Genomic DNA, 21804 nt, shown 5'->3' on the forward strand with positions numbered 1-21804 from the left:
GACGACGGCGACGACGGCGACGACGACGACGACGACGACGACGACGACGGCGACGACGGCGACGACGGCGACGGCGACGGCGACGACCAAAGAGAGCCCCGAGCACACGGGGGACGACGAAATTTTTCTCTCTCTCCTCCTCTTCTTTGTCTTTCTCTCTCTTTCAACCTCTTGCTCACCCTCCCCCTCTCCCGCGGCCGGTCTACCCTTCAAGGCGCACCCTCGAACGTCGCACAGTCGGGGATACGATCCTCAGCACGGAGGCATATCGTAGCACGTCAGTCTTTCTCTCTCCCATACACACGCACTCTCTCTGTCTTTCTTCTCTTCACCCCTCGTTCCCTTTAATCCGTAACCCCTTCTCTCTTCCTCTCACACTCGCTCTCTATCTGTCTCACTCCGCTGTGCAGTTCCCCCTCGTACTCTCGAGTCTCCCGCCGGTGTCTCACCCTCCACAGCGCGTATGTATTTTCACGAGTCGACGTAAGCGCGAGGCTGGCGGCGCGTATAACGCGTGTACGCGGGTGCGTGCTTTCGTTACGTGCGAGTCGCGTTGCACGCTCTCGCGAAACACACGCACTTTCTCTCTCTCTCTGACCTTTTCTGCCTGTCCCGACGTGTGGTCTCTCTGCCGAGCAACTCTCTCACCGCGAGCAGGATCGCGAGGACGTACGCGCGCCGCTACCACCGGGACGATTCCGCGCGCGACGGCGAGCGCGTGTATTCGCGCGCGACGTAAAAACGCGGAGGAAGTGACAGCTGCCTCCGCCGTGCCGCCGGCACGGGTCGCCCATGCTAGCCGCTCACTCTTATTGATCAATAATATACGCCGCCGCCGCCTGCCTGCCTTCCTGCCTGCTTGCCTGCCTGCTTGCCTGCCTGCTTGCCTGCCTGCCTGCTTGCCTGCTTGCCTGCCTGCCTGCCTGCGTACCTGCCTAGTACTCGACGTCGTCGCTCCAGGGCTCCCGCCCGCTTTCCCGCGTATATTCCCGCTTTCGCGTGAACGTCACTTCGCGTTTTCCGAACGAACGTCTACGACGTGCACGACGACGCCGCCTCCGTCTCAAACGGAACCTTCGATACGCGTTTTAGCGCTAAACTCACGCACTCCCTCGCTTTTTGCGGATGTTAGGTTTCTCGAATTAAGTTTCAGGTCGCTCGGGTTTCCTTCACCCTTCAGTAACGTAGCTGTAGGAAAAGAAAAAAATAAAGCAAGAAGAGAGGAAACTGCTACACTGTTCTAATCTCGATCACACTCGAAATATTGAATCGCTTATCGCGTTTCTTGTATTTCAATTTCTTCTTGGTTTCTTTTCTTACTCCTTTCCTTACTCAGAGTACTGTGTGGTTACTCTTAGCTACAAATTCACGAGAGATGGAGGATTGAAAGTGCGAGCGTCACACCCGGGCAACGTAGACTCATTGTACGTCACTGTCACGGGAGTGTAAAATTTCGTTGGCTCGAGCCAGCTAGATGTCCCAAGACATCACTGATTTTCCGATCGCGCTCGCGCTCTCCGCTAACCTTCTAGGTTATCTCGTTTAATCATCTTCGCACTTTGTGCGAAATTGTTCCGATGTATATTTACCATTTACCAGTCGCATTACGCGTATATCTGAGTAAGATCGTCTCCTGAACCAGTCGATTTTCTCGCCGGCTTTCGTCTCGTCGACTTTCCCTCATTTAACACACCATTTCCACGCGTGGGCGAGATCAAGCTCGATATTTTAAACTATGATTCACTCAGTTCTGTTTTCATAATTGCATTACTCGCGCGGCAAGTAAACTTCTTTTTTGCATGCACAACTTTCTCGAGTATAAAGCCGACGCATTTCATGATAAAAAGTAAGACTTAAACACGCTTCGACATGCAATTCTAAATCCAAGTGTCGATTCGCTTAACGAACTTACAACATTATATTAATTTCGGAGTTATAAAAAGCATATCGAGATTCTAAAATGATTTTCGTCCGACAAATTGAAGAATCGCGAAATCCCAATTCCTCTCGAATTTCTTCAAACCTTGACACAATTTTTACGCTTGTAGATCTTTTTTTTTATAAATATTCAATCGATGAAACGTAACGACTTGTAACGTGTCACTTATCGCAGATTGGCGCGGAATGTTAACCATGCGTCGATAGTGCAGTGTGCTCTAATAAAGATACGAAGGGCATGCGTTTATCAGCGGTGGATTTCGCCAATGCATTTCATAATAGCTTGCAGTGGGCAATTTCAACTTCCCGGTGGTAACTAGCAGTTAAGAACTGTCGTGGAAAATAACTGAGTATAATTTTCGATTTTCACGACATCACAAATGCAATGCGGAAGAGAAGCGATTGTGGAACGTTAATTTTGAGCAATTAGAGTCTTGAATTGCAGATTTTTATAACGCAAAGTAGTCTTTCATTGCTCGACATCATTGCAATTTCTATCATTCGCATAATTTTCAATTTCAATTTGCTCTCTCTCTCTTCCTCTCTCTCTCTCTCTCTCTCTCTCTCTCTCTCTCTCTCTCTCTCTCTCTCTCTCTCTCTATCTATCTATCTATCTATCTTTCTATCTATCTATCTTTCTTTCTTTCTTTCTTTCCACTCTTCTCTCTTCTCCTTTCCACGAATTCCTCGACTGAATTATTTACGCCGCGTAAGAGATTTTTCGCGCTAAATAAAATCGACTAAATAAGAAAACAGTTTTCTTATCTTCGATTTTTGCACGATTGCGAGTACTTCCTTTCGTCTCCTCGACAGTACGTGTCGGTCAGTCGAAAGACACGAACACGCAGAACACGCCGACTCGATCGTGTAATTCACAATAAAGCTCATACACGCGCATTACGCTCTTGAATAATAGGAAGGGCCGAGAAGTGAGGACGACTCGAGACGTTTAAATGGACGAGCGAAGAAGAAAATTGGCGCGTGTCGGCCACGAGCCGCGAGCGAGGGCACGCGATTCTACATCACCCACGCATTGGCGTAGCCGATCGATCGCGCGTAACAATTTCGAGACGATTCTCCAAATCTGCTGACGCATGAAATGTCTGAAAGCAGAGACAGGCTCGCTGATAAAACTCAAGGTAGCATAGGCTGTAAGTAACGTCTGCTGCTAGTGTTACTTCGCGCAAATCACACGCTGAGAACACACGTCCTCGCAAATTCGTCTATTCACGTCACCATATGCTTGTCTATCTGGAAATCTACAAAGCATATTATTTCGTAGAAAAACAAGATAAGCACCTCTCTGCATTAAGATTAACCCATTGTATACGGACAACGATAGATTGCAACAGCGTTAATGCGCGTGTAAAGTGGCCGCAGGATACATTTAATTGAGTTGAATAAATTGGAGGCTCGGTAGCAATTAGCGATTAAAGCGCGTGACCTTACGATCCGTCGCGAACAATTCGTCCGATTCAGAGCGCGGCGCAGCCAAATAAACGTGAGATTACAGCTCGCGCTCTCCTACTCGCTCGCGTGTATAATCCAGACTGACACGAAAGTGAGTGGGTCGAGAAGAGAAACAGAAAAAGAAATTGCTACTAGAAAATATAAAACTTCACTTCAATCGCGCGACACTAAACCAAACCGTATTCAAATAAGCGTAATATAATTGCGAGGGATACTTTGTGGAACTCAAAGCGGGACATTATTTTTCAGTAGCCAGAAATAGAAACGGCATCGCGGTGCGAGGTCCGAAATGATAGATTCAGCGTTTGCTGTCGGCCAAGCGCGAAATCAAATGTCGCCCACCGACGCCTACGCCACTGAGGCGCCACCGTCACCGCACGTCGTGAAGCGCGGCGCGCGCGCGACTTCAGTTCGCGCACGGTCGCCGCGGCGCGAGGACGTGTTGAGTCTTAGTCGTGTCCGGTCTTGAAGGAGAGAGGGAGACGAAAATAGTGTTCCCGTTGTCCATCACACGGTGTCACATCGCCCGCCACCGTATCCCGTGTCTCTCCTCGACTCGTACACGTGAATGTCAGATGATCGTCAGTCATGATCTCCACTGAGACGCGACGGACACCTCTACCGAGCCTTCTGCTGCTGTGCACCCTCGTGGTCTCGACATACGCCAGGTCCTGGGGTGAGTTATTAATGAATGAACTGCCGACAGCGGCGACAGAGATCGAACTCGCGATCATTTTTTGTGACACGTCGCGCCGGCCCAGCGGCCGATTATATCAAGATTCGCGCTGGTTACGCGGAGTCGAATGTCGGCACGCACACCAGCGCGCCGCGCCATACCGCGCCGTGTCTGTGCGCGTGGTTACGCGCGTGTTGGTGCGCCACCGCCGACTCCATTCACCCGCGGCCGCTCGTCACGTACGCCACTTTTCGCACACTGCTTTTTCGCGCGCCGCTCCGAAACGGCCAAAAGCTGAATGAAACATCGCGACGATCGGCCTCCAGCCGCGCCGATTAACATCACCGATCGTGTCCCATCGGCGTGAACTGTCGTTGCACGTCCTTTTACACCTGTTTACGTAACAAATGTCAAGCGGCCCTAGAGTGATGACCGGCCGCTCTCGTGTGCGTGTGTGTACATACATAGACGTGGCTGGCGCGCACACACAAACTTCAATGGGGAACGAGAGCGGGCGGATCGCGGTGCTCGCGAAATCGACGGATGAGACGGGCCCGTTTCCGCATTGACGTCGGAGGCCGCCGAAATCCGCGTCCAGAAGTGGCTTTTGGCGGTCACGTTTAAGGTCGTGCGAAGTCGCGCGCTTTTTCGCGTTGACGTTGTCGCCGAGCGCGCGTGACCTTATATCTTAGCAGCGGGTCCTGCACCTGGCGATAGATACAGCAGAAAGTCACGAAGCCATACCTTGAGCCGCTTCGGATCTGTCCGATTTATTTCCGGCACGAGCGAACGCGCACAGGACGGACATGACGCGGCATAGAGGAGATCGATCAAGGAGAACGCCGAAGAAAATTCGCGCCCCGACGATTTCGCCTCGTTATGCGTTATTAACGCGCGGCCGAATAACGGGAGCACAATCGATGCGTAGATAGACGGCCCGAATGTTGTCGTCGCCTTCTCCGGGAAAGCCAAGTAGTCAAAGATCAAAACAACGTCAGATCGTATGGAAAGAGCTCGTGTATGCATGATAGTATAAATAATAATATTATATAATCAGGGGAAAGAACTGCATTAGAGAGATGCACGCGCGTGCGATTTCTTATGTAATCTTGGAATTCTCATCGTAGATCGTTATACGATATTTCATATCACCGAGAGCAGAAAGAATTACAAGCAGAAAAACGATATATACGGTCTCATGAATTTCAACTTGATGAATGCGTTAGTATTACGGAAAGGCTGATACGCGCAGCTATTTTTGTCGTTATGCACATTTTCAAATCTCTCGTAGGAGTACGAAAAGGGCAGGAGGAGGAGGGGAGTATTGAAAAATTTCACATAATTGTGATACTCCGTTCGTTTGCTCAAACGTCATGTAAGAGAAGATAATTTGAGTTAGATAATTATAAATACCGTGTCGACAGGAGCGGAAACGGAATTTCGTGAGTCACAGAAATTGGAAATTAATGCGCTCGAATAACCAGGAGCGACGATGATAATCATACGCGACGACGTCAGGTAGAAAGGTCGGCGTGTGTATGAATAAGGAGTCGGCAGTGTCGTGCAAATTGCAAGAATACAAGCTTAGTTTCCATAAATTTATACCGGCGCTGCCGATTCGCCCGGAAGCGTCCACGTGTATCCGCGATTATACTCGTGAATTGCATGAAAAAAAAACTGCCAACACTTTTCCGGCCAACCGGGAAACGCATAGTCGCGCAAATATGAATCACGTTGTCGATCACTGCGTGACAGCTTCCGAAAAGAAAAAACCGAGGCGACACTTTCCCGACGACGAGACCTCGCCCCCATCGGTCTCCTCGTCCCACCAACTCGTTTCTGAAACGCGAACTTTGCTAATAATATTTGCACCGAGCAGATAATCTCCGCGGGGTCTCTGACGATACACGGAGAAAAATATCATTCTGCTGTTAAGAAAATCGATTATTCGGTGTATTCTCCTTCTTTTAAGTAATGATTCGCTGCTGCAAGGAATATTTTCTTTACTCTAATTTTAAAGTCTTAAAACGTGCACATCACAAATACGACAAAAGCTTATTGTCATACACTTAAAAGAGCAATGTACTCTTTTCACGAGAATATTATAAGAATATTATCGAAGAAAGAGTTTGTTTGATTGTATGCAAGTAAGCTGAATTTTTGTTTTAACTTGATATCCTTGATTGAAATGCTAAGCTTACTAAGGATTCAGAATGAATAAATTCTGATGAATGTATTCTGAATAAATTCAGTACTTATGACAAGTTCGTGATAGTTTTGCGGATATATAAACTTATGAAATACTTGAGTCACAAGCAACATTTACTTGAGTGCAGTATGCATTTTTTCATATGTAATATCTCGCGTTCCGTTCCGTCCAATGATTAATGATATGAATATTCGCGAAGGAAGCTGCGCGCTAGTCATAAGAATCGATCGATGTTTACAATGTTCCTTGATGCATAATGCGTAATAAACCGTCTACCGACGACAGAAAAAAATGGATTTAACTATGGATAGTTCAATAACAATCAAAAATATTGTTTTGTATTTATTATTATATATTTATTAGTGTCTTAGTGTGATGTAGAAATCGACCATTCTTTTCTGGTTTTTCCCCTGTCGTAAATAGTTACTGTTCTTTGTTTTTTTTTTTTGCACGATACGTACGCGCGTTCTCTTATTTCAAACAGTTATCTTCAACTTTATCTGAAATGTAAATTGCGTGCATGCTGAGAGCGAACGGATAAGTGGGACATAATATTAAGAATTAATATTTATTTGTAAATTTGTTTTTATTTCTTTCTTATATTTGTAGTCCTTTTATGTATATATTTTTTTTATTTTCTCTCTTATATGTTTTGCTTATGCACAGAAAAAAAAGAATATTTCTGCTTCAAAGATTTTTATTTCGACATGCAAGTCTCAGCATAAGGTTATATAATGTTAAAAAAAGATAAGTTGTTTGCATAAATATATTTTTTATGATTCAATAAAGAGAAATAAATTTTTATTATTCAAAAGTAATTTTCAAGCACAAAATATTAGATTGAGAATATAATATTTTCAAATGTCGGAGAGAGATCTTTATCTCTCGTCGAAATAATTATATTGTACTTCTTATGAGACCCTGTAATATTCAAGTAAAATTATAACATTGTTAAAATTCAAGATTTTAAAAAAACAAAAATCTCTCTAACAAAAACTCAATTTCTCTAACAAAATTATATATCGCTGCTTATACACGAAACAATAATTGTTAATATGAATATATTAGTTTTACTAATTTTTTTCTGTGCGTGTAGTTGCTACATATCTACTTTACATTTCGTTATCTTCTTCGTTCAATTTGAATTATTATCTTGCTAATCGACGAACCGATCTTATTTGAACTCTGTACCGAGAAGAGATAACTCTCTCGTGTAAGTAAAAATAAATATATAAATATTAATGACTTGTGTCGCAGAATTCTGTGTACATGCGTGTATCCAAATGATTTCGATTGTCGCGACTCAATAAACAAATTATTCAAACTATTTCGTCAGCCGCGAAAGACAAGAGAGAGGGAGAGAAGTCGCTCGGAAGATCGTTAGAATGTTCGATCCGCGATAACCAATCGCGCAACACGAGCTACGAACTTTCCCGCGTCTCCAGCTAGGTCAGTCCGTTTCGGGGACGAAAAAAAAGAGAGAGAGAGAGAAGAGGAAAGAGAGCGAATTAACAGATAATACGAAGGCTAGTTTTATTATGCGCGCCAATTTATTAGGCCGCGTGATAATTCTTATGTAAGTATCCTCAAGAAATTTCCGCGACGCTCACGCGTGCGTCAAACTGTCGCGATTGTATGCTCCGCCGTTTGTAACCTCACTTGCAGGTCGACAAGTTGCAAATGTGGCTCGCAACACAGCAAGGTTGCGCTCCGTTTTGAAGAGAAACGCGATAGCCACGCGGAATATCTCGAGCGAACACAAGACGAACGCAGCGGGAAGGCTTGGGAGATACTTGGTCCAATTATCGCGCCTTCGTTTCTTGTCATTAACCTTAATCGCGCCTGAAAATCACAAATAGTTTATCATCTTCCGCATACTTTCCACCTTGCTTCTCTATATCTTTTCTATCCCTTATTATCTTTTCACTCTTCACGCTTACGAACGTTGCTTGAATTTCGTGAATTTTCCGAATGCCAGACTGTAAAATAAATAAAATAGACCTGACCCTTAGCCTCCCCTCTAATCTCGCACATCTTACAAGAGTTTTACGAAACTATTTCAATTGAGACTCCGTGATCCTTTGAATCTTCGATTCGAAATCGATTAAGCGAATGAAACTCAAAATGTGTCCTTTATCTGCAAATTGTCGCTTCGTAAAGCATAAAGGTTCTCTTGTGAAAATTCAATCGATTCTGCCAACGATTCGTCGACGCCTGAACGTCGCAGGAAGTGCGACGGACTCTCAAGTGTCGCGCCGCGCGACCGTAGTCTCTCCGACGCCGGCGGCGCGCGGATCCCGTCGTCGCGATTGAAGATACTTTTTATCAATGATTATTTGATAAAATCAATGATTAATTATAATTCCGAACTAAAAATGCTTACACACGCGTGACTGTATGACATAATCGCTGGGAATTGGAAGTCACGATAAGGATAACGTTTTCCGATTAACCGGCGGATGAAAGTTCGTAAACGATGCCGTAGATTAGATTAGCGTCGGCGCTCTTTCTATGAATTTGCCGCACGGCATTTGTATTGCGGAGATAACCGCGAAACCTGAACAACCGAACTCTCATGGCTCCTTGTCCTTTGCAGACTTGGCGGTGGTCATCGGCAGCGAAATCGACTTCTTCGCGCGGAACAAAACGCTCACGGGTCAGGCCAACATCGGGGAGGCCGTCGCCCTGACCGGAGTAACGTACGACGACACCACTCGAACAATGTACTTGTCCGACACGAGGAACAACGTCTCCATATTCAGCAATGATCTCACGCAGAAGAATTTCACATCGACCCCGTTGCTCAAGAGTGAGTGTCCTGAGAACGTGTGGATTAATTCCTCGACTACGTCCAGTAGAGTCAGCATTCCACCTGTTTTCGACACTTCCGCACAGATGTTGTCGGACATCAAGACATATGGGGATTTGAAAGAAAACAAATACGTAAATGATAAATAATAATTAGTAGATCCCCGTACCTTCATACCTTGATCATACCTTGATGTTGGATGAGATTCGAGAAAGAAAATGCCGAAAGCTAGTGAGTGCCAGGCGTTTTCCTCTGTATTACGACAAATCAACGATGTCAGTCGCGCATATCTCATAAAGCATTCAAAGAAATATGTAACTTCTTTGGCAAACAGATTTAGCTTATAGATGATTATGATAGATAGATAAAAATGAAGCTTTCAGCTAGCGACCGCTTCATTTTCGACTGAACTCCTTTGTGTTTTATTTGCATATTAAAAATTCTAGATTTAACTGTTGATTAAAGATAATACCATTCTTTATTTACAGACAGTTTAGAAAAGTCAAATAAGAGGTTTGAAAAGTTAAAATAAAAATAGCAATCTTGAGTGTTCTTAATTTAAATCAGCGCTTTTCCTCGTACGCACATTATTAGCCTCGACATTTCTCATATCACGTGCAACTTCCCGCATCTGCTGAACTTCCTCATCGATTGATTCTTCTTTTGCGAAAAAGAATGTTATAATTAAGGAAGGAGGCATCCTAGATTACGTCAGGAGATCTGCGCGAACTCGGGTCTCATGAATTATGTCCGCACAAATGATTTATCGTCTTTCGTTTAATGAAACGAACTCATAAGATTCCGACATATCTGATGCGTCTGCTCAAATCCAACTAAAACCGGTTTCATTGATGAAAAGTTACTTGTAGTACGTGGAGTTGACGTTGATGGTGGACAAGGACTCACCTCTTCTCCAAAATGGGTCGACATATCCTGTTAGAATGTTATCACGTGGATATCACTTACGCATTAACGATAAATCTTTGTCATGCGTGTTTCTTCCTTAGTGAATTTCTTCTGCTCGCGCGTAAGACGAGATCGAGATAAGCGCGCGTTGCTTGAAATCTAATATATCATGAGAGATGTTTATGTATCACCGTCATTACACAACCGTTGTGACGTGTGCGCAGAAGAGAACGGGACGCACGTCATAGGGATCGTCTTCGACGCGTCGTCACGCACTTTGTTCTGGGCGGATGCCTTGAGGGAGATCATCGCAAAGATGCACGTGCCGGTGAACGGCGAACCGGGCGACCCTGTCGTTCTGCACAATCTCACTGACCGCAATCCGCGTGGCATCGCTCTCGACGTGTGTAACAGGTGTGCCATTTATGATTTCCTACTTGCTACGTCACGGGGAGAAAGAGAGTGTGTGTGTGTGTGTGTGTGTGTGAGAGAGAGAGAGAGAGAGAGAGAGAGAAAGGAGAGAAGAGGGAGTGCAACAAGGGAGAAGAGAGAGAGAGAGAGAGAGAGAGAGAGAGAGAGAGAGAGAGAGAGAGATTCCTTCTCTCATATATTCAGGTTCAAAAGAGATCAAACTGTTAATAACTGGAACATTTAATCGATGATGAAAAGATAGATACATAAGATCTGTTCTCTTTAGCTGAACTGTCTGAACTGATGTACATTGATGCGATAAGTTAGAGTGAAACAAAATATATTTGTCTCACTAATTTATTGCACCAGTTTAGACAATTCAGCTGGAAAAAAACAAGCCTATAGACAGAGATAGTTCAGAATTACAATAGAAATCGTAGAAAGATGACACGGAATTGCGGACGCAGTATCGATTTCGCTACTCAACTTATTACACTTACATTTACGTATATTTCTTTATTTCGTCTATTTGCAAAATCGCTTTAGCAGAATACAATTTTGATCGCGCCGTTACACTATAAATAAAATAGCGTAATAAAAATATAAAGATATCAGCGGTTATACGTGACATATGAAACTAACTTGGAATGTGAAAAAAATTAGACGGGAACAGATATCACGTGGATTAGCTGTCGCAGCAGTTCGCCGCTCGTCCATTTTCGTATTCTCAACGCATACTGATATTAAGAAAAGAAAGCATTAAATAAAGGTGCAGCTAAAAGGACTCCAGAAGAGATATTTCTACAGAAATATTCTTATCGTCCACTTTGCGCTTTACGAAGAAAAAACACATTTCGTATAAAAGAGAAAACTTCGAAATTTATCGCAAAAAAGAACATTCAGTCATTGAACACCGTGAAAGGAATCTTGTTTAGGAATAATTTATCTTTTTTTCAGTGGTGCACGTTATAATATTTGTATCTCTTTCTCCCTTCCTTCTTCACTTTCTTTCATAGACGTGAGAAGAAATTGTGAAAAATCTACGATAATCTTTTTTCAGCCATATTTACTGGGCGAATAGCAACACCACGAACCCCAGCATCGAGCGTTCTAATCTCGACGGGAGTAATCGAACCATTGTCATTCAGGAAAACTTGTACGAACCGTTGGCAGTGACAATTGACCACGTAGAGCAGAAGTTGTACTGGATTGACGATGGTGAAGGAATTCATTTCAAGATCGAGCGCAGCAACCTGGACGGCAGCAAACGAGAGTTATTGGTCCATAATAAGCATCAACAGCCGGTCTTCCTTGCTGTGGACAGCAACTCATTATACTGGTCCGATTGGGTACATAGTGCTATCTGGACTATGCCAAAAAACGCCAAGGAAGGCGATTACCCAATCAAGTTCAAATCTTACTTCGAGTCCAAAAGGGATGCCGATCCGGCCGGCATTGTCACGCGCGATAATGTCGGCAAAATCGACTGCCCAACGATCTTGACGACGAAACGGACAAACGTTACGAAATCTGTCCAACGACTGCCGGCCAAGACGTTCAACAATTTGACTACCAGCACGGAGGAATCGGAATTGACCACCGAGAGCTCCATATACTGCCTAAACGACGGCCATCTGCATAAAACAGACGGCACATGTCGATGCAAACCAGGGTGAGTCAGTCAAGAACCTGCTTGGGTGATATCTAGAAGTCGATAATTATGACATATCTCGTTAATATTTAATTTCGTAGGTGTTACATAATAAATACTTCGTAGCAAAATTATAGTAAAACTGGTGATATGATATTAATGTAAAACTCGTGACATAACGTAGGCGTAAAACTCTTGATGCACAATTATATAAAGTTGTGCGACTTCACGAGGGATTTAATAGCTAAGATATCGATCAGATTAGTTATATGTATTTCTGACTCATTGTTAAATTAATAAATTGCATAATATTTCCAGGTTCATCGGAACCTCTTGTGAGACCTCTCTCTGTCACAACTACTGCCTTCGTGGTGAATGCACCACAAATCATCGCGGGCTTCCCGAATGCGAGTGTCCGGATAGATATAGCGGCGCTCGATGCGAGAGGGATGTCTGCGATGGATACTGCCTCCACGATGGTGATTGTTCCGTCCAAGATGGAAACCCGTATTGTAGCTGTAAATATTCCACAGGGACCCGGTGCGAAGAGGCGGAAGATATCGCGGAGATCTGTACGATCTACTGCGCGAGCGATCGCAACGTATTGTTGAACGTCAACGTGACATCCTGCAGGTACAAGCATACGTAAACGCGCGATTCGAGCGATTTGTTATCCGCTAATTCGTATCTAAAAGTATTTAAAAAGAAGATAACAATCTTGAGTCGGGTAATTGAGAGATAACTGCCAGACAAAGTTCAAAACGTCCTTCGTCAAGCGCAAATTTCACGACGGGAAAAAAGAAAAGATTCTGCTGTGTGTTTGCACACTTCTCTCAAGTTCGATTCTAAAGCTCGAATTCTTTAGTGGATCGTTCCGATTCTGAACGAGCAGTGTAACTTTGGAGACATACTTTATATGCCATAAAATCTATGTGGATCTTAAATTGACAGGTGCACAAACGACATGCAAACAGACCGGATCGTTAAGCTCAGCGGCAGTGCGGAGTACAGCAAGCTGCTGCTGATATTCCTCGTTCTTGCTACTGTGGCACTCTTGTTTTTCGGCATTGTCACCTGCTACGCGGGCATACTGCGAAGGAAACCGCGCGTCAAGAGACGCTTCGTGGGCGTGACACCACTCACGTCCCGGCCACAGATACCGGACAATCAGTGCGAAATAACCATAGAGAATTGCTGCAATATGAATATCTGCGAAACTGTGAGTGAAATATCGCACACTAAATAACACCACACGACATTGATAGCACGTGTCATCTTGTCCTGTCGCTTGTCGTCTCCGTAAAAAGATACAGCGTCAAATCACTGAGCGACCCGTGCTTCACCCTGTACGTCTTGAAATTATAACGTTTCACTGTCTCGTTTTTCATACTTAAGTCCATTTCAGGCGATCTATATTTATGAGCAGAATATTTAAAATTACATTTGTAAAGAAAATTTGTGAGAAGAATCGCGCAAAGAATAATCCTTTTCTTATTTGTAGAATTATACATATACTTTTATAAAATATACAGAGCACATATATGTGTTTATAAAATCACATATATACATATAAATTTTTAAATCTCTCACGAGTACAAAGCGGTACACGAGAGCAAAAATAAAATCCAAGAATTATAGATCGCCTTGAACGGGTTTTATGTAATTATTTGCATAGTATTAATTAAGAGACGCTTTATTCGTTCAACTAACACTCGAGCGTTATCTCACGATACATTAATCTTAAATCGAGAAATGCAATCAATACGTTGTGTTGTTTTTTACGCACGTGAAAACATTTGTCGAGACTATGTCTCTTACTCTCTCGGGACCAAAGCTTGGGCTTTGTGTGCTTTTGAGTGCCCGCGATAAACTTGTCTCATTAGTCGGCATTTTTGCAAGACTCTTTTGCAATGAAAATTTAAGACTTTTTAAGTTACTCGCATGTATTAGCCTTGGAAAAGAGAAACTCGTTATTGACAATCTAACGATTGCGTCACCTAGCACGTTTCCAAGTGATGGCTCTTCCGCCACGGAGCAGTATTGCGCCAGTATTATATCTATTAATATTTTTTTTATTAATTATCCTTTTAACATGGATTGCGCATTATTCGCACGGTTATTCAAAACACGGTTACTTTTCATGCACGACGAATTGCGCATCTTATGATCGACACGTAGCTCACCTAATGCGCAATGTAATATTATGTTTTTGCACTGTATTTTTGCGACAATTGTTTATTAACTTGGTCGCTTTTTGTGTGTTCTTTCTGTGGCGCTTGAGAGGTCACGATTAATTGCGGGAATGCAGCCGCTGAGGGAAGGTGAAATGATCGGTATTTCGAGTTCTTTGCACGTACTTGATGATTGTGTAGAATCACTTTAACCTATCTGACGCGATCAGTTTGACGAAAATACTTTCGCCGGCCGGTGGAAAAATAAAATAAAAAAGTCGATATCAGTTCATTATCTCAGTCAATTAAAGAGGGCAAAGTTGAATCATCCTATCTTTGACTTTATGAGCGTCGTTAATGCATTCGCGGCTAGTTTTGCAGAGCAGTGCAATGTCAACGATCGAATTATGCCAAGGCTATATCCGTCTTGTCGCTAGCGCTCTCATTTAACGGTCACTGAAATTGGGGGATTTGCAATCTCTGTACGATTAATCTCGCAACAACAGCCGGCGCGACGATTTTATTTTTGCTTTCGCGCTCGAGATTCGTTCGAGACTCGAAACCGGCTTGTAATCGATCTGTCCCGCCGATTCTGCGAGATGAGAATCTGCGTGACGACGATTGCAAAAGTAGGTAACGGTACGATTTCTTTTGCAGCCGTGTTTCGAACCGAAATTATGCACCATGGTGTCGAGAAGCAATAGTTCGAAAAAAGAGGAGAAGAATTCCTTGTTGGATAACATGGAGGGGAATTCGTGCTAGCACAAGCTAATGTCTCGTCGTATGAAATGGCGAAAATTCTGCGGACTCCGCAGCACCGCCGCGAGCCACTCGCGGAAGTAGTACTTGCGGGATCCCACCTCTATACGTACTGCGGCGGATTCTATCATAGTAACTTCTCCATCGGAGTCCGAAAGTATCCGCGCGTTTACGGGATGCGCACGGCCGCCGTGTCGACGACGATTGCTTTCGCTCCGTCTTGAAAAAGCAAGCCAAAGCCTCTTTTTAGGAAATCCTGTTTCTCATTACGTCATACACGTAGGGCTGTGTTAATAGAACCAGTAATTAATTAGTAGTCATTAAACCTTTATATCGTGCGATTTTGTTGGATGCTTGTTGACTCGTTTACAGCGACGCAATACGCGAAGAAGTACTCTTGCGTTTCTCAAGAAACTGCTGGAAACGCGATTCCTTTCGCTCGCATGCCCGATACCGCATATAAAAAGGAGTAAAGTTTTTAGCTGTATTTACGAAGTACATACTTTAAGCAAATTTATGTAAGTGTGATTATACGGTCGTCAATTGACGATTTTCATGTCTTTGTTAGAAACTTCAAACGATTATATTTATTATTGTATATATATATATATATATATATATATATATATATATATATATATATATATTATAAATTATTTTATAATAATGTATAATTATTACAAATTATTTACAATTATTATTTATAACATTTGTGTGTGTGAACTTTCTTAAAATTTTCATTACACAATTACAATACAATCAAATTGGTTCTGAAAATTTTGCAGAATAGTAAATATAACAAGTTATAAAATACGTGATGGCGCAGTGTTTCAAACTTTCGATGTTGTATCGTCGTGTCAAGAAGATATATATTCTTACACCTTGAGAGAAAAAGCGCCAATATGCATTTTTTCAGTTTTAGCTTCTGAACTGTAGAAGTCTTAAAATTTTTTAACATCACAGTGTCACATTTATATTCAAAATATAAATATTTATTTATATTTTAATGATTAGAGAACGTTTCAGCTTTTTAAAAAAAATTTTGAATTCGAAAATACTTCCGAATTTGAAGACTTGATACTAACACTGTTGATCCCTCGTTACAGTCATCTTGATTGATAACGTCAAAAGCGAGAAAATATACGCTTAACATTTTTGTAAAGTATATTAAAGTAAACTTACTCGAATCATACGGTTAATTGATTTCGTGTTATTACGAGCGTGTATCTCCTAACTTTTGACATCATTAGTCAAGATGCCGCGATGAGAAAACAGGAGAACTGAAAAAAAATTGATATTTTATAAATATATAACTTCTTTTTCGATCTGATGTATTGCGGATGTAACAAGCGAAAGGGAACGTGTGTTCTTAGGAATTTTTCCATTATATAGAGGTAGCTACCGAACAACACAATTCAAACTTACTGACGTGGAAAGACTTTTCTCACGGACGCTTCCTTATATATTTATCTTGTCCCGTTCATTTCTCTTAACATAGAATCGCTATATTGGTCAAAAGGAACTCACTTGTGCCGTACTGAAGCAATTTGAAATGAGAGAGAGAAAGAGAGAAAGCAAAAAGAAAAGAGTAATGGAAAACATGTAGCGATCGCGGTTACGGGGTGCGCAAAAGTTGCCTTAAGCAGTAATTCTAATTGTTGCTCAAAGTACCGTTGAGTACATTCCTGAAGAAATTTAGATCACGACGGTGACAAATAATTTTTTTCTCATTCAACACTGTCGACTGAGTCAACCGTTAACAGACTTTACAATGCATATAGATATGGAATTATTCATTGATTTCGTTATCATAAACTACATTTGTACCATAGTCTAAAACCATTTCAGTAGCACATTGTACAAATACCGTAATCTACGGTCGCATAACCGACATGAAACTACTTTGATAATTTCCGATATTGTAACTAATAGTTTTACTGTCATATAATATGTCATATAATATAGTTATAACATAATTGCTTATGTGATAACATATAATATAGTTATAACATAATTACTTATGTACGACATGTGATATGTGTGAATAGTTACAACAGCGGAAATTGTTAAATCGGTTTTCATGCTGCTCATGCAAACGTAGACTATAGGTTTTATTAAGCTGGTTTTAGTTAAACGTAGTTATTAATCGCGTAAGTCATAAAATCTGGCTTGTAATTCTCCGATCATGACAAACTTGTCTTATTTCTCGCGCTAAGTCTCATTACCCGATGAGCGCGATTAGTTCCACTCTTAGGCCGTGCTTGTCGTCGTCACTTGGAACTTATATTGCCTGAGACAAATTTCAAGTGACAACCACAAAGCTGTAAATACAGGTCTTGATGAAATCACTTCGTATTACCGTAACCATCCTCTAATCGCTGACTTAGATCATACCGAGTACAATACACAAATGTATATATACATATATATATATATATGTGTGTGTGTACAGGATGAGGCGTTTAAAACAGACTATTTACCAATGCAACTTCCTCGTGTATGAAGATAAAGACTGTTTAGAAAAAAATTTATAATTTGAAATTCCAACAGCCTGATCTGTTTTAAATGTCTCACCTTATATACATCCTGTATATCACTCTGTATATGATTCTGTCCCTCTCGTCGTGAACACCTTACATATCTCTTGACGCTGGTTGTGACGACTTTCATGAAATTCAAGACACAGTAACATTATTTGGAAAATACCAGTGATCTCGAATCGACAGCTATCTCCTTAGATATTTTCTCATATTATCAACAACAGTAGAGATATCCATAGGTGTTTGTGATGATAAACGGGACGCCTTGTATAACATGTACATGCTATCATGAGGTGTATACTAGACAAAGTAAGAAAACATTACTGAACATTCAGAGTTACAATGTACGTGAACGATCCTCGTTGTCAAATCTGGACTATCTCGTTTATCCGAACGGCAAGTCACACTGAATTCGCGAAACCTTACGACTTACCAGTTTCCGACGTACTTAACGTGTATTATTTATATATGTCAACAATCGATGTTCATATTACTGATTCTAATTTCAAGGATCATTAGATTCGTACAGTATCCTTCGCGAAGCGGACTCGATAACGTTCCTCGCGGAGCGATACTTGAGTCGATTTTTCACGATTGTTTGACTCCGGAAACTTCTGTTCCGCGTTGATGTATGCAATGCGATGCCAATTTTTGAGTCTTATTTTTCTTATAACTTTTACTTTGTTGTAAAAACGAGATTGTCCACCAATTTTATTTGTAACAATGTCACGTTCAAATAACGACAGTCTGTGGCGCGCAAGATAGCGCGGTGCATAAAATCGATTTTGGTTCAAATTGTTCATAACACATTGACTGCTACAGGAGTGACCGGCTTTATTTTACATCGTCTTATTAATTTACGCATAAAGCGTGACTAATCGCAGCTAACGAGTTAAATATGCGGTCAATAAATATGCCGATAAGACCAGCTAATAGATATATTCATTGGAAGAAGTATGTACTTACTTCGGTCATTTGAATTTCAAGCTTTGGAACAATCCATGGAATTCAGCGTGGCAGTGAAAGCGTTGAAACGAACGATCGTAAGCTTTATTATCCTTAAAGCCCGTACTTTTGAACCAATTGTCATGCAATTAGCAGTTAATACGTATACTTCTTATATACACCAAAGTTGTTTTTAATTTTAGTGAAGAGGATATAGTACAATTGTTGGTTTGCAGGAATTGTCATGCGTTGATTCAAGACTTAATCAGGTCGCAATGTTGTTTGAAAAAAGCGCCACGGGGAATATTATTATATTATAATTATTTTATTTTAATCATGTCGCAGAAAAGCAAACTGATAATTACCATATTGTTCATTGATTATATGTTTATGAGGTTTATGTTATTCTTTATAGTACGGAAGAATGTTCCTGTCGTCGTGACAAACAAATCATTCGCAATACATGACGATACTTTTTGTTCCTGTATACGATAGATACTACTTAAATCGTCATCATTTCTTTGGTTTTTAAATCTAACGAATAATTTTATACTAAATGTTTTTGCGACATTTGCCGGGCTATATATACATATATATATATAGATAAATATATGTATGTATATATTATATATATATACGTATCAAATATTGTGTTTGGAAAATAGCCCTCTCCCACACACTCATCCCCAGAGACGGGATAGTGGATTTATGGTGAAAGGGTTATATTCCTAAAATAAAACTACGACGGTGCATAGTATGCAATAGGTCTACACATATTACATTGTAAATCGTAAATTCGAAGTTTCCCAAGGAAAATTCTTCGTTATGTATTATATTCTTGAATTTATTAGTTGATAATTTGAATTATTTAGATTTTAGCTTAACAGCATATATTCTCAATTATATCTTACGTTATATGTAATCTGTGGAAATATTAGAACACGCGTGTCAATTTTCCAGATCGATCTGTTATCCTTATAAAACAGATAACTTGTTTTTTATTTTATATTTGAGAATTGACTGTATCTTTCTTGAAGATGAAATCTTAAATCTTAGATTGTACTTAATTTACTATGAAATCATTCAAAACGTGAAAGAGGTGACTTTAGAAACATATTGCATATTTTGCATCTCCTTGCAATGGTTATAATGTGCTGGTTACTATTGTATACAGATAAAAGTGAAATAAAATGAATCATCTCTTATTCCAGTGTGTTACAATTTCATTGTTGAAGAAGGCAGTGAAAAAACTCGGAGCAGAAATACAGTATATTAAGTACTTATATATTAAATACAATTATATATTAAATATAAATATATATATCCAGGAGACAATTACAACTTGTTTTGTTTATTGAAAGAGAATATCTTAAATAAAATTGATAAGACAATAAACCTCGAAATCGCGCACAATTGTTACTTATCAAAATGTAACTGTAATTTACTGTTACTCATGTAAGTCAAAGTGTAATTCAGTACGAATCATAACGTAACATATAATTTGCTACTATTAGAACCGATAACCATTGTCAACGAGAACGAGAAGGTTATACTTATTATTCAACACTTAATTGTGTATCAGGCAAGACTACTTTCTCGCCAGGTTTGAAGGCAGGCATCCCAAGATAAGGGCAACTGGCGCATCTAAATGCATCTCCAAGGTAACACTAAAAAATTAATATAAATTAATATAATTCTGCATCTTTACGCACAAAAAAATTTCTCTATTATTACCTATACTAAGAATATTAATCGATTATTATTTTGACGATCATAAACATTTTTGTGTATTGTTATATACTAATATGTTATATAAAAAATTTTTTGAAATTTAATTTATATTTTAAATATAATTAGACAATTATAGAGCATATATGAATATTGATGAAGACAGTAGCAATAAAGTGAAACATACATTTCCACAAGAAGATTTAACAGTAGTTTTCTGTGATGCTTCAGCATTTAATTCTTCTGCAAGTCCACACGAGCAATCCTTGCATGCCTTTCGTTTGCCTGTTGTACTACATACTGTAAAACAGTAAAATTTTTATGCAACTTACATGCACAATATATATATATATATATATATATATATATATATATATATATATATATATATAATATACACACACACACACAAATATATATTTTGTGTATATATATAAAATAAATATACACAAATTCCCTTGTTTATTTGCATGCAATAAAAATTCTTAAACTCACCTCGTAACAATGACACATCTGGCCGTGCTCGATCTGCTTCATCTAAAAGTTCATCTTCATCTATCAAATCTTCATCCACAAGATTATTTAATGTCCATACAGTATTTTTTTCCTTTGTAGATAAAGTATTTCTTTTACCAAAATTTAATGTGGTGCTAGAACCCACCTAAGAAACAAGATGTCCCTTAATTATTTATTACATATATTTGATTAACTTATATAAATACACAGAAAAATTATCTTACCTGGAACGGAGGTTTGCATGCTGAAACTTTACAAACATCTTTTATATTATTGTATACTTTCTTCAAGAAATTTTTATTTTCTTTATCTGCATCTAAGCTCTCCTGTTCTGTATTTTGTATTTTAAAGCCAGATAGCTGTAATCTAGATATTCTTTCAGGATATGTAAGTATTGTATTTGTCTGTTTGGTTGTTTGTAGTGGTTCGTAAATTACAAAGGAACCATCAGCTTCCAAAATCCTTAATGCTTCCCCAAGAAATTCGTTATTTGTGCATGGTTGTTTCAAGACAACAATAACAACATTGAGAGAAGAAGCACTATAATTTTCTGAAATAATAGGACAGAATAGATAAGGAGTTATCCTAAATATATTCATAACATCCTGAGACATTCTCTAGATCTCTTAGACATATTTAGAATGATTCTAGGATATACCGTATTATTTAGAGTAAATATAATTTGTTTATAGTTTCATGTGACAACAATTGCAAGTTTTATAGCTATTACTTCATACAACTTTTGCAAATCGAACAAAGCTTACCTTTTTTCAGATTCGACAAAGTTGTGGTTAATAATTTGCCAAGATCACCGATATGTTGTCTAATAGCAGCAACAAAATCCACAATGTCATCAAGACATACTTCATCTCCTGACACCATAAGAACTTTGTCTCCCTCTTTAACAAGAGATGTCATTTTGCAATGTTTAAACAGAAAATCGCTATAAAATAGACACGTATGCGATTACAAAGTCTGATCTGCAAAGAAGGAAAAATATTCCCAATAGTTATTCCTTGAGAGGTTACTCTGATCATACACGAACGAAGTTCGTAAAATATTAATCATGTGACAA

The 21804-nt window shown here is 40.2% G+C and overlaps 2 protein-coding genes across 3 annotated transcripts in view; one reads left to right on the forward strand and one right to left on the reverse strand.

The window, feature by feature from the left end:
- Positions 1 to 19690, forward strand: part of LOC116840405 (protein cueball) — a 79134-nt gene extending 59444 nt beyond the window's left edge. Inside the window, exons 1-7 of one of the 2 annotated variants that reach the window (XM_032807077.1) lie at positions 3834 to 4084; positions 8890 to 9102; positions 10233 to 10422; positions 11480 to 12091; positions 12389 to 12703; positions 13022 to 13289; positions 14899 to 19690. In XM_032807077.1, coding sequence (XP_032662968.1) covers positions 3997 to 4084; positions 8890 to 9102; positions 10233 to 10422; positions 11480 to 12091; positions 12389 to 12703; positions 13022 to 13289; positions 14899 to 15003 — 1791 coding nt within the window. In that variant the 5' untranslated portion in view covers positions 3834 to 3996 and the 3' untranslated portion in view covers positions 15004 to 19690. Of the gene's footprint in view, positions 1 to 3833; positions 4085 to 8889; positions 9103 to 10232; positions 10423 to 11479; positions 12092 to 12388; positions 12704 to 13021; positions 13290 to 14898 lie in introns of those variants that run through there. The other variant, XM_032807087.1, reaches the window with a different exon arrangement.
- Positions 19691 to 19748: 58 nt separating this feature from the next.
- Positions 19749 to 21804, reverse strand: LOC116840428 (anamorsin homolog). The gene is made up of 5 exons (XM_032807106.1): positions 21494 to 21804; positions 20954 to 21279; positions 20709 to 20874; positions 20401 to 20513; positions 19749 to 20152 (listed from the first exon to the last, which is right to left on the reverse strand). The coding sequence occupies exons 1-5, from the start codon at positions 21645 to 21647 to the stop codon at positions 20042 to 20044; spliced, it is 870 nt and encodes a 289-aa protein (XP_032662997.1). The 5' UTR covers positions 21648 to 21804; the 3' UTR covers positions 19749 to 20041.

This window comes from Odontomachus brunneus, unplaced genomic scaffold, assembly GCF_010583005.1.
Source record: "Odontomachus brunneus isolate Ranch 3 - 2012 unplaced genomic scaffold, Obru_v1 Obru_scaffold_001, whole genome shotgun sequence".
Taxonomy (NCBI): Eukaryota; Metazoa; Arthropoda; class Insecta; order Hymenoptera; family Formicidae; genus Odontomachus; species Odontomachus brunneus.